This window comes from Pongo pygmaeus, chromosome 11 (genome assembly GCF_028885625.2).
Source record: "Pongo pygmaeus isolate AG05252 chromosome 11, NHGRI_mPonPyg2-v2.0_pri, whole genome shotgun sequence".
NCBI lineage: Eukaryota > Metazoa > Chordata > Mammalia > Primates > Hominidae > Pongo > Pongo pygmaeus.
Window position 1 is genome coordinate 17,195,973 of NC_072384.2, and position 12,227 is coordinate 17,208,199.

General features: G+C 43.1%; 1 protein-coding gene across 3 annotated transcripts in view; it reads left to right on the top strand.

Moving 5' to 3' along the window:
- Positions 1-12,227, top strand: part of WDR33 (WD repeat domain 33) — a 103,801-nt gene that overhangs the window by 82,319 nt on the left and 9,255 nt on the right. For all 3 annotated transcript variants that reach the window (XM_054477133.2, XM_054477134.2, XM_054477135.2), the window contains 10 exons: positions 551-677; positions 2,095-2,249; positions 2,345-2,423; positions 2,868-2,978; positions 3,959-4,053; positions 4,262-4,348; positions 4,576-4,715; positions 5,323-5,475; positions 6,970-8,058; positions 10,062-10,170. In XM_054477133.2, coding sequence (XP_054333108.1) covers positions 551-677; positions 2,095-2,249; positions 2,345-2,423; positions 2,868-2,978; positions 3,959-4,053; positions 4,262-4,348; positions 4,576-4,715; positions 5,323-5,475; positions 6,970-8,058; positions 10,062-10,170 — 2,145 coding nt within the window. The remainder of the gene's footprint in view (positions 1-550; positions 678-2,094; positions 2,250-2,344; positions 2,424-2,867; positions 2,979-3,958; positions 4,054-4,261; positions 4,349-4,575; positions 4,716-5,322; positions 5,476-6,969; positions 8,059-10,061; positions 10,171-12,227) is intronic.

The following is a 12,227-nucleotide window of genomic DNA, read 5'->3' on the forward strand; positions in this document are numbered from 1 at the left end:
CAACATGTGCGAATCAAGCAAAGAGTTTACTGCATTTCAGTAAACAGGAGCTGAAAGCTGGCTTTTCCTGTCGTTACATCTAGAAAGTGGTGTCCTAAATTCCTAAATGGTGGTCCCAGAGTCCTAAATTCAGGTTGAATCAAGTTCGTCTGTAAGAACTATCACAAAATGGGACAACTGAAGTGAGTGACAGGGATTGTGCCCTATAATCAGGGTAATCGGGAACAACATGAGACACTTCAAAAGCTTTACATAATGGGGTCTTGAGAGGTGTAGCCTCCAAAAGCCTCAACTGACCTCCCGGCAAGTAGGTGAGAAGATGCACTTGGGTCCAGGAGAAGAGGACTGGCTCCTGTGTGTCTTGACATAGGAGGAGAGGATACGGCATCTGAAAAATTTCCAGACACAGAGGCCAAAGAGTCTTCCCAAAAAAAGTTTTAAGTTGACTGAGCACTGAGGGCAAAACATTTACTAGGTTTCTCTACTTTGGTTTAAACTGCTTTAAATGCATATAACTAATTAGGTTTTAACCCTAACTTGTTTCCGACAGGGCATGGTGCTGATGTGAAATGTGTAGACTGGCATCCAACCAAAGGGTTAGTTGTTTCAGGAAGTAAAGATAGTCAACAGCCAATCAAGTTCTGGGATCCCAAGACTGGGCAGAGTCTTGCAACACTGTAAGTGATAGGAACCCCACCTTGGCCCCTGAACAAAGGGGAGCAAAGCAGTGTGTCCTTTAACTTTTAGCTTTGTTTTCTCTTATGTATTTCTGGAAAAGTCATTTAGGCAACAGATGGACTTGGATCTATAGACTTCTTATTAATTAAATATGATTCATCTCTGAACTCTTAATGAAGTAAGGCTTGTTTTTGTCCTGCCACATAGACCTAAGTTTAATTTGGTTGTTATATGGGGGTGGGGAGGAGAATGAGGAGGGAGGTGGTTACTATTCTAGCCTATTGCCTGTTATCAGAATACCTTGTGGCACTGTGAGGAGTTGACGTGTGTGCCCCTTACTAGACATGGCCCAGCCTTCTCCATCTCACAACATCTGTTTCGAGAGGGTTTTCCTCTGGTTTTGAACCAGTTCCCATTTTTTGTCTGACGGGCTTACACGATGCAGCTATGTAATCTAGTTTTCTCTTTCAGTTATTTGTGAACATTCACAGCTACATGCATATGTTAACATTTTTTTGACCAAGCATCCATTTCCTGGTCTTTCTGATTGGGAAGAGAACCATATTCAGAGTGAATTGGTTGGAGCAAGGCTGCTTTGTTGTACAGTCCCAATGGCCATGCCAACCTGGAATGCCTTGTGAATGCTCCCTTGGAGTTGTCCATTGTGCAGGCCAGGGGTTGTTGCATTGTCTTTAGTTCAAATTAACTTTCAGACTTTCCAGTCCATTTTTATGCTTTGTCTTAATTAGAGAAACTTTGTGGAATTTTTGAAATGTGAGTTTTATTGAATATTAATTTCTGTGTTCATGTGCTTCTCCTGCTTCACGGACAAATTTTACTGTTCAGTGGAAGCTCTGCTACTGTATTATTATTATTATTATTATTATTATTTTGAGACAGAGTCTTGCTCTGTCACCCAGACTAGAGTGCATTGGTGCAATCTCGGCTCACTGCAACCTCTACCTCCTGGGTTCAAGCGATTCTCCTGCCTTAGCCTCCTGAGTAGCTGGGACTACAGGCATGCGCCATCACGCCTGGCTAATTTTTGTATTTTTAGTAGAGTCTGGGTTTCACCATGTTGGCCAGGCTGGTCTTGAACTGACCTCAGGTGATCCACCCACCTAGGCTTCCCAAAGTGCTGGGATTACAGGCATGAGCCACCACGCCCAGCCTCTGCTGCTGTTTTATAACTGGTTGATGAGAGCTGTCTTTGTCTGGGCAGTGCATATTATTTCTGTCGTTGACTTCTTTCTTTCAAGTGTGTTTATAACTGTGATCCTTTAATGTTACAGGCTTTATTGCTTCTAGGCCAAACCTCTTGCCATCTTGATTAATTTGCTTTTCAGCAAAAATGGCCATTATATTTATACTTGTTTTGAATTCTGACATTTTCTTTTTTTGATACTTTGTTTCTAGTCATGCCCATAAAAACACAGTAATGGAAGTGAAATTAAACCTCAATGGCAATTGGCTACTCACAGCATCACGTGATCATCTCTGTAAACTTTTTGATATCAGAAACCTGAAAGAAGAGCTTCAAGTCTTCCGAGGTCATAAGAAAGAAGCCACAGGTCAGTGGCTGTGATATGCTTCTCATTGACAACTGTTACCTGTAACATTCTCAGATCCTGATAATTGTGTCTTTTCCCATGTTTTTGTTCTGCAGCTGTGGCCTGGCATCCTGTTCATGAAGGACTTTTTGCCAGTGGAGGGTCTGATGGTTCTTTGTTATTCTGGCATGTTGGGTATGTAAGATTTATTATGTGAAAAAGTAGTGTATTTTGTGAAGAGAGCATGTGAATGTGTGCAGACATGATAGTTTTGTAACTTTTTTAAGTGTTCATATATCCTATATCAGAGACTGCTTGCAGTTTTCAAGTCTGTCAATCCAGCTTGGAATAGGAAATGTACCTCTGTTTGTGGATGTGGAAGTCATTAAGGAGGAATAAAATAGATTTTCTAGTTTCTAAATGCTTGCAGCCTTTTCCCCTATGAAGTGCTCTTTGGATGATAGGGTAACTGTCCTTTGGCAATGACAAACCAATACCCCTGAGCCATGTGGAATTCATCAGAGTCCAAATCCAGGCTTTGGTAGCTTCGTTTTAAGAGTAACAGCAAATGTCTTTTTTGAGGGGGAGGGAGGAGCTGTGTAACTTTTGTGAAGAAATCTCTCTTTGGTGCTGTTGCAGGGTGGAGAAGGAAGTGGGTGGGATGGAGATGGCCCACGAAGGGATGATCTGGAGTCTGGCCTGGCATCCTCTTGGGCATATTCTCTGCTCAGGCTCAAATGACCATACTAGGTAAGCTTTATATTGAAATAGCAAAGCTTTATATGGAGCAACAGGAAATAAATACTGTATGTGTTTATTTTTATTGGTTGATTGATATATTAATTTATATTGTAACTTATTCTTGGGAAGATTTTTGTAGTGGTTTACGAATACTTATATTGCAATAAAGAGATTGGGTATTGAATATGGTTTTGGCTATTCAAATTTTGTTTTCCTTCTGACTTAAAACAAAAGTTTTCCACTTTTATTTATTTATCTATTTTTTTGAGACAGGGTCTCTGTCCAGGCTGGCGTGCAATGGTGCGGTCTTAGCTCACTGTAGCCTCAACCTCCCTGGGCTCAGGTGATCCTCCTACCTCAGCCTCCTGAGTAGCTGGGACTATAGGAGCACACCACCACACCCGGCTAATTTTTGTATTTTTTGTAGAGATGGGGTTTCACCATGTTGCCCAGGCTGATGTCAAACTCCTGGGCTTAAGCAATCCTCCTGCCTCAGCCTCCCAAGGTGCTGGGATTACAGGCGTGAGCCACCTTGCCCGGCCCAACATTTTATTTTTATTTTTATTATTATTTTAAGAGACAGAGTCTCACTCTGTCACCCAGACTGGAGTTCTGTGGTGAGATCACAGCTCACTGTAGCCTCAAACTCCTGGGCTCAAGCCATCTTCCCACCTTAGCCTCGTGAGTAGCTGAGATTACAGGTGTGTGCCACCACACCCAGCTAACTTTTTAATTTTTATTTTGTAGAGACAGGGTTTCGCTATGTTGCCCAGGCTGGTCTTGGACTCCTGGACTTAATCCTCCTGCCACAGCCTCCCAAAGTGCTGGGATTACAGATGTGAGCCAAAGTGTATGACCTCACATTTTAAATTTGTAGAAGAAACAAATTGTAAAAATGTGTTGTGTTTACCAAGGGTCTGCCTAGTACTGTTAAGTGCCCAGAAAAATACTGAAGCCATGCTTCTTTTCTCCTCTGATTATTTTTACAGCAAATTCTGGACTCGAAACCGACCAGGTGATAAAATGCGAGATCGATATAATCTAAACCTTTTACCTGGAATGTCTGAAGATGGAGTAGAATATGGTGAGACTCTTGCACATCTGTCCTTCTTTGAAATCTGGTATTCTGTTATAGAAGTGTTAGATGTTGGGAAGATTATACAAAATGAATTTTAATTTTATGGTACACTTATTTATAAATCATCAGTGACATCCGTTTTTATAAAGCATTAATTTTATCAGTCGCTACTTTTGTAAATTCTCTGTTGACAATGGTGTATTACTATTTACAGATGACCTCGAGCCTAATAGCCTGGCAGTAATTCCAGGAATGGGAATACCAGAACAACTAAAATTAGCTATGGAACAAGAACAGATGGGTAAGAGAGGTTACACAGATACATTCAATTTTTATACATTTTTTCTTGACCTGTTTATGTTCCTGATAAATATACTGAAATACCAAAATGATTTATGTTGAGAAATGTTGATAAAAATTATATAAATGGCATAATACTTAAAATCTATTCTTCCAATAATGTGTTCATTGATCAAGTGGCCAATTTCTTTTATTTAAGAGGCAAACCACTTTTCTTTATGGTTACAGGGAAAGATGAATCAAATGAAATTGAAATGACAATTCCAGGTTTAGATTGGGGAATGGAGGAAGTGATGCAAAAGGATCAGAAAAAAGTACCTCAGAAGAAAGTTCCTTATGCAAAACCCATTCCTGCTCAGTTCCAGCAGGTAAGTAAAAGTGACTCCACCTCATCCACGCAGAGAGGTTTCGGTTGGTTAGTTTGACGTGTCTCTTGGATTATCTCACTGTTGAAGGTGTTTCTGTACTGGAGCATTTTTCCCGTGTTCACGCACTCTTAGACATGGTTCTCATCTAATCTACTGCTTTGCAGTTGTACTGAGTTTGTTATCAGTCTTCTCTGTTCTGTCCTCACCTGCTTGTTATCATCCATGCTATGAGAGGAAATAGAAGAAAGAGGCATGGAGCAGAGGGAGTATGGGAGTATGTTGATTCTCTTCTCCATTGTTTATCTATCTTCTGCTTTAATTGTCCCCTCAACACAAAGTGCATGTACCCTGTGAAGAGGCTGGCAAGCTTTGCATTCTGAATAACATGCAGTATCTTGCAGCTTTTATCACCATAGTAATTTCTACCTAGTAATATGTCAGTAAGAATTAGCATGAGTCATGTACTTGAGTCATGGAGAAAACGTAAAAAGAAAGAAAATCGGTTCAGAGGTTAGACTGAGCAGATGACATTGTAGAGTGGTTTTCTCATTCTATCATTGTAATTTTCATACTTAGGGTACATTTTAATATTCTCTTCTTTCCCAAGGCTTGGATGCAAAATAAAGTTCCAATTCCTGCTCCAAATGAGGTGCTGAATGACAGAAAAGAAGACATTAAATTGGAAGAGAAGAAAAAAACACAAGCAGAAATTGAGCAAGAAATGGCTACATTACAGTATACTAACCCACAACTTCTGGAGGTGTGTGAAGCTCTTTAGGGGGGAATTCAAGATGATCTAAGCGGGTAGTGGTGACATTTTTATTGATATGCTCTTAAGGAAAAGGGAAGGGACTCTCTGATGGTCTGACAAACACCGCCATTTCCTGTTGCTATGCTAGAAGACTAGTTTCCAAAAGAATCCTGTTTCTTAAAATTTTAAAAAATGTGTTATTTATGTATTTTGTTTTATTTATTTTATTTTAGAGACAGAGTCATGCCCTGTTGCCCAGGCTGGAATGCAGTGGTGCGATCACGGCTTGCTACAGCCTCTGCCTCCCAGGCTCAAGTGATCCTCCCACATTAAGCCTCTTGAGTGGCAGAGACTACAGGCACGCACCATCACGCCTGAGTAATTTTTTTTTTAAGTGACTTCCTTGAGTCATATCTTGGACTTTTAAAACCCAATTAGGGTCAGGCATGGTGGCTTACACCTGTAATCCCAGCACTTTGGGAGGCTGAGGCAGGCAGATCACCTGAGATCAGGAGTTTGAGACCAGCCTGGTCAACATGGTGAAACCCCACCTCTACTGAAAATACAAAAATTAGCTGGGCATGGTGGTGCATGCCTGTAGTCCCAGTGACATGGGAGGCTGAGGCAGGAAAATGGCTTGAACTCCAGAGGCAGAGGTTGCAGTGAGCTGAGATCCGTACCACTGCACTCCAGCCTGTGCCACAAAGTGAGACTCTGTCTCAAAAACAACAACAACAACAACAACATCAAAAAACTGAATTAGTAGGGCAGTGAGTAGATCTAAGTTAAATATACGTTTTTAATAGAAAAGATAAAGCCATCATAGTTTTAATTTGAATTCACCTGTTTATGAAAGAGTTATTCCTTTTTGTCAGCTCATATAGCAGGTAGCTTGTTCTTATTTTTCTTATCTATGTTAGCTACCAAGAATGATGAATTAGTGGTGAATTATTGGGCTTTCCCTGATCAAGATGGACATAAATAATCTGACTAGGCCAGGCACAGTGGCTCACGCCTGTAATCCCAGCACTTTGGGAGGCGAGGTGGGAGGATCAGCTGAACCCAGGAGTTTGAGATCAGCCTGGGCAATATAGCAAGACCCCATCTCTACAAATAATAATTAGCTGGATGTGGTGGCACGTGCCTGTAGTCCCAGCTACTCCAGAGGCCGAGGTGGGAGGATCACTTGAGCCCAGGAGGGTGAGGCTGTAGTGAACCATGATTGTACCACTGCACTCCAGCTTGGGGGACAGAAAAAAAAATAAGGAAAAAAAAAATTCTTACTACTGTGTCCCAGGACTTAAAAAGAATGAGAAAGAACCTAAAACTCCTTACAGTGCTTGAGTGTTTCATGGACTCTAATTACCAGCGGAGCATGAAGAGTTTGAGCAGTTTTTATGTTTATTTTGAGAGTCTCCTAACAGAATACATGATAGCAATATTGTCATCTTCAAGGGCTCTGGCCTATTTATTCAACATGCTTTTTTCTTTCTTTCTTTCTAGCAACTTAAAATTGAAAGACTTGCACAGAAACAAGTTGAGCAAATTCAGCCTCCTCCCTCATCTGGCACCCCTCTCCTCGGACCCCAGCCTTTTCCAGGACAAGGTCCAATGTCTCAGATTCCTCAAGGTTTTCAACAGCCCCATCCATCTCAGCAGATGCCAATGAACATGGCTCAAATGGGGCCTCCAGGTCCACAGGGACAGTTTAGGCCTCCTGGACCCCAGGGACAAATGGGACCACAAGGTCCTCCACTGCATCAGGGAGGTGGGGGGCCACAAGGATTCATGGGACCACAGGGACCCCAGGGTCCGCCCCAGGGGTTGCCACGGCCTCAGGACATGCATGGGCCCCAAGGAATGCAGAGGCATCCTGGACCTCATGGCCCTTTGGGACCTCAAGGGCCACCTGGACCGCAAGGTAGTTCTGGTCCTCAAGGTCATATGGGTTCTCAGGGTCCACCTGGCCCACAGGGTCACATAGGCCCCCAAGGCCCGCCTGGCCCTCAGGGTCACTTGGGCCCACAGGGGCCTCCGGGTACTCAAGGTATGCAGGGACCACCTGGTCCCAGAGGAATGCAAGGGCCTCCTCATCCTCATGGGATCCAAGGCGGACCAGGGTCTCAAGGGATCCAAGGTCCTGTGTCTCAGGGACCTCTGATGGGATTGAATCCAAGAGGAATGCAGGGGCCTCCAGGCCCCCGGGAGAACCAGGGTCCTGCTCCCCAAGGGATGATGATGGGCCACCCGCCTCAAGAGATGAGAGGACCTCACCCTCCAGGTGGACTACTGGGACACGGCCCTCAGGAAATGAGAGGTCCTCAGGAGATCCGAGGCATGCAGGGGCCTCCACCCCAAGGATCAATGCTGGGACCTCCCCAGGAATTGCGAGGGCCTCCAGGCTCACAAAGTCAGCAGGGGCCGCCCCAGGGCTCTTTAGGACCTCCACCCCAGGGTGGCATGCAAGGACCTCCCGGACCTCAGGGACAGCAGAACCCAGCAAGAGGGCCACATCCATCTCAAGGGCCAATACCATTCCAGCAACAGAAAACGCCTCTGCTAGGTGATGGGCCCCGGGCCCCCTTCAACCAGGTATTATTCATGTCCAACTTCCGGGCATTAACACATTGGGAAAATACACTCTGCACAGAAGCGATACTGCTGAGTATTGTGGAAAATGGTCACAGCTGGATATAAATACTTACCAAGTAGTGGCAGTAGCTTGAGATACTAGCATCCTGGCTGAAGAACGAAATCATAAGAATGATGAGTTAGGTTATACTCCCATTAAGTACATCTCAGTATTCATTTTTACTTCTCACCTTTTTTCTTTTTTTGATAATAGAGTTTCTTCCAGAAAAGGTCAACTCTCATTTGAGTACAGCTGATAATTGTCCCAGGGCTCCAGGAGAGCTGTGGCCCTGAGGAGGAAGCATGTTTTACATGGTGGTCGGCTCTGAGGCTGTCTTGCCTCTTTTTCTGGGCCTTTACATTGCAGCCTGGTGTTCCATGGGCCTGCCAGCCACAGAATCACCTCCTGTCTGCCAACTCTACTTTTAAAAGATAGGATGGGATAATTAACTCATGAGTATACTGTAGACTCTGTACCTCACTCTGTTTATTACAGTGAATAGAAATAGAGACTGTTATTCCAGAATTGAGCATTCTGGAAATGGTGACCCTCTGGATGAAACTCTGTTCAAGTTGTTTTCAGCTCACATATAAAAGTATTTGCAGGAAGGAGCATTTCTGTAGAAATTCTCCTTCTTTGAGGACTCTGTTTTTGTTAGCCAATTTTTATTGCTCATGCGCTGAGCTTGTGCTTGAGAGATGGTGCGAGGAAAGTTCAGGTTGCTTGGGGGAGTGAATTACAAGAAGAATTGCATGAGCATAAATAGATGTAATACTGCTCAGCTATGTGCGTTTTATGCTTTTCTCAAGTTCTTAGTCTGGAGGCATTGTTTGGGTATGAATAACTGAGTTTTGTCCCTGAAAACTCACTTTTGGTCCAGCGTGGACCAAAAGTGAGCAAGTCAGCTAACGTTGACTCCCTGATGAGACACTTGGAGAAAGGGGTTGCTACAGATGTAGAAAGCACAGTCTGTTTTGGTTTTTCAAATACCACCGTGAATCCCTAATGTAAAGATGACCATTGGGTTTCCTGAACTCAACTACTAAGCTAAAACAAATAAATTATCTACTATTCTAAAGTAGATCTTCCAGAACCTAAAAGTGTCATAGCCATGGAGAATCTGATGATATCTGCGTTATTTCCAGATTTTTATTCAGCACTTCTCAGAAGTTAGGATGAATTAAATATAGGATTGCCATTCTAAATTGCCCTAAAACTTGAAGTATTATATATTTTATTAATTTACTGCTCAGTTATATGTGTGTATAATATTATTTATTATAAGTTATTTTCCTAACTTTCTGGTAGTAAATTAACAGTTTTCATTCTGGAGGATTAAAAAAATAATGAACTTTAGCTACTGTTATAACTGAAATATTTATAAACATGTCAGGGTCACAAGGACATGCCTGAGTTTCTGGGACAATTCAATGAGGTTTTTTATTGTACCATGTAGTAAAAGATTTTATACATGGGAAGCATGATTCTGAAATTTTAATTGACCTATAGAAATACTGGTAGAATGAGTCAGAAGATCTGATACTTTGTAGGGCATTTCAGATCTCAGAAGTTGCCTGATGAAAATCTGTGCTCTTATTTCTTATATGCTGAAATCTAAGTTGCTTCACTTTAACCAGACCAGTTACTTAAACCAGTTGTTTTAATTGGTTTAATTTAGTGCTACTGTGTTAGAATTTCTGACTTTCCATTGATGTTCTTTTTTGGCATTACGAGTAAAGATCTAATTTTACATAAAAGTTGTCAACAGGTTTAAAATACAGATGCTTTAAAAAAATTATTATAGTAAGAGAAGTATCTCCTTTCTCCTGATTTAAGGACAATGTTACTGTAATCTTACTAGCTAAATATTTACTGGGTATTTTTATGTTGTCATTTTATAATACAATCACTATGTAGCACAAGCCTGTGATTTCATACCCTTACTTTAAAAACATATTTTCAGGAAGGACAGAGCACAGGCCCCCCACCCCTGATACCAGGCCTAGGGCAGCAGGGAACACAAGGTCGCATTCCCCCTCTGAACCCCGGACAAGGACCTGGCCCCAACAAAGGTAAATATCTGCTCAGCTGAGTAAAAGATTCTATTGTACCACCTTTGTGCACATTTTACAGTGAATAATTTTGTTGGTCGGTCATTGATAGACTGGTCATTTGAAACTCTGGGCAAAATAAGGGTGTGTCATTCAGGTAGGAGCTTTGTCTTTGGTTGCGTTCTTAGATCTGTTCAGTTGGGCAGCAACGCTGGCCAGAGGAAGTAAGCCCCTCACCCCAGAAGCTGACAATGAAGGTACCTGGACAAGCTCCAGCAGTCGTGCCTGTGTGGCAGGCTGGCCTTGCCCATCTGTTGGCAATGCAGGTGGTTCCTGTGCTCACTGAGTGCAAGTGTACGTTTGTATCATCCTGAAGAGATGAATTGTTTCTGCTTAAATTTTTTGACAGTGTTTTTATTATCACACCCTTGTCTTCCCAAATCCTGGCATATATTGAATTCTTTAGCTGGTTATGTAGTTGTGCACCATTTGAAAAGAAGAAAGCACTCTACCCATATGTGGTTCCTCAGGTTGTTGATATGAAAAGGAAAGAGATGAGAATGATCAGTATTTAGATGTGGGGCTATTTGGAAGTTTAGAGTTAATCCTAAGGGTTGAAGGAGAGGACGCAGGGCACCATGGCCACTGAGATGGGTGGGACCCCCCTGTCTTGCAGAGTTGGAGCAGGAGCGTGGTGGGCAGCACGCTGTTGGGGAGAGTTGCAGGGGGCAACTCGGAGTGGATGGAGGGGAGTGAGGAAACACTGTGTTATATTCAACACACACTTTTATAGTGGGGAGAAACCACAACTTGGAGAATCAGGAGGACCGCAGAGATTGCCCTTCACAGAACTTTACTCTCTTAGTTTTAATTGGCTAAGCCCACAGCACTGTGTGGTGCATGTTAAGATTTTTGCCCCCATTTTATCCAATTAAGAAAAGTCCTTGTCAGCATTACAGCCCTAGGACTTTGTGAATTTATGCTCAATCTTGAATTTATGTGTGATATTAGGGGTAAGAAAGAGATAAGGGAACTAGAGAGTGTTTATTTCTGTCCCATTGTGTGGAAGTGGTAGCAGAGGCTATACAGAAGGAAGGTGGCCCACAGCGAACTAGAGAAACAAACGGAGAGTCTTTTACCCCCCAAGTTATCGCCATCAGCAAACTGAGAGCTGCCTCTCTTCCTCTCCCTGCCCTGTGTCTGTCTCCACCTCCTTCCCTCTCATCCTTGCTCTTTCCCTTTTCTCTTTATCCCCCGCCCCCTTTCTTTCTCTTCCTCCTTTCTCCTCCCAGGGACCAAAGGGAGAAGGGAGAGCCGAGAAAGTGGCCCTGCCATCCCCTACTGGAATAACCGCCGCCGCCGCCCCATCACTGGTGGCCACATCCCTTCTAATTTGTAGTGGTGGGTTTCTTTCCTTGAAGAGCAGGGTACTTTTAAACAGGTAGAGGTGATGGGAGGATTAATATTCATAGGTAAGTCCAAACGGAAAATGTTTAGCTTCCTTACGCCAAAGGTCTGCTGTGTCTGAGATTACACTAAATTCAAGCAACATCATGTCAGTGAAGAAGCCGTTAGCTGCAGGAACACACTGAGAAGTGAGGGAGCCTGTCTACCAGAAGGAAATAGAGCTAGGATCTTTGCAAACTGCTGAGAGGAGAGGAGAGGATGGGCAAATGAGACAGACAGAAAAGAGCTGGAAGAGAGAGACTCCTTTATGGCACATTTTTAGCCTGAGATTTCCAAGCATTTTATGTATATTGCATGGTAAGGAGGAATTGAAATAGCCAATAGAAATGAACGAAAATGAAAAGGGAGGGGCCAGGTGCAGTGGCGCATGCCTGTAATCCCAGCACTTTGGGAGGCTGACTGGGTGGATCACTTGAGGTCAGGAGTTCAAGACTAGCCTGGCCAACATGGTGAAACCCCGTCTCTACTGAAAATACAAAAATCAGCCAGGCGTGGTACCTGTAATCCCAGCTACTCAGGAGGCTGAAGCAGGAGAATCGCTTGAATCCGTAAGGTGGAGGTTTCAGTGAGCTGAGATCACGCCACTTCATTCCAGCCTGGTGACAGAGTAA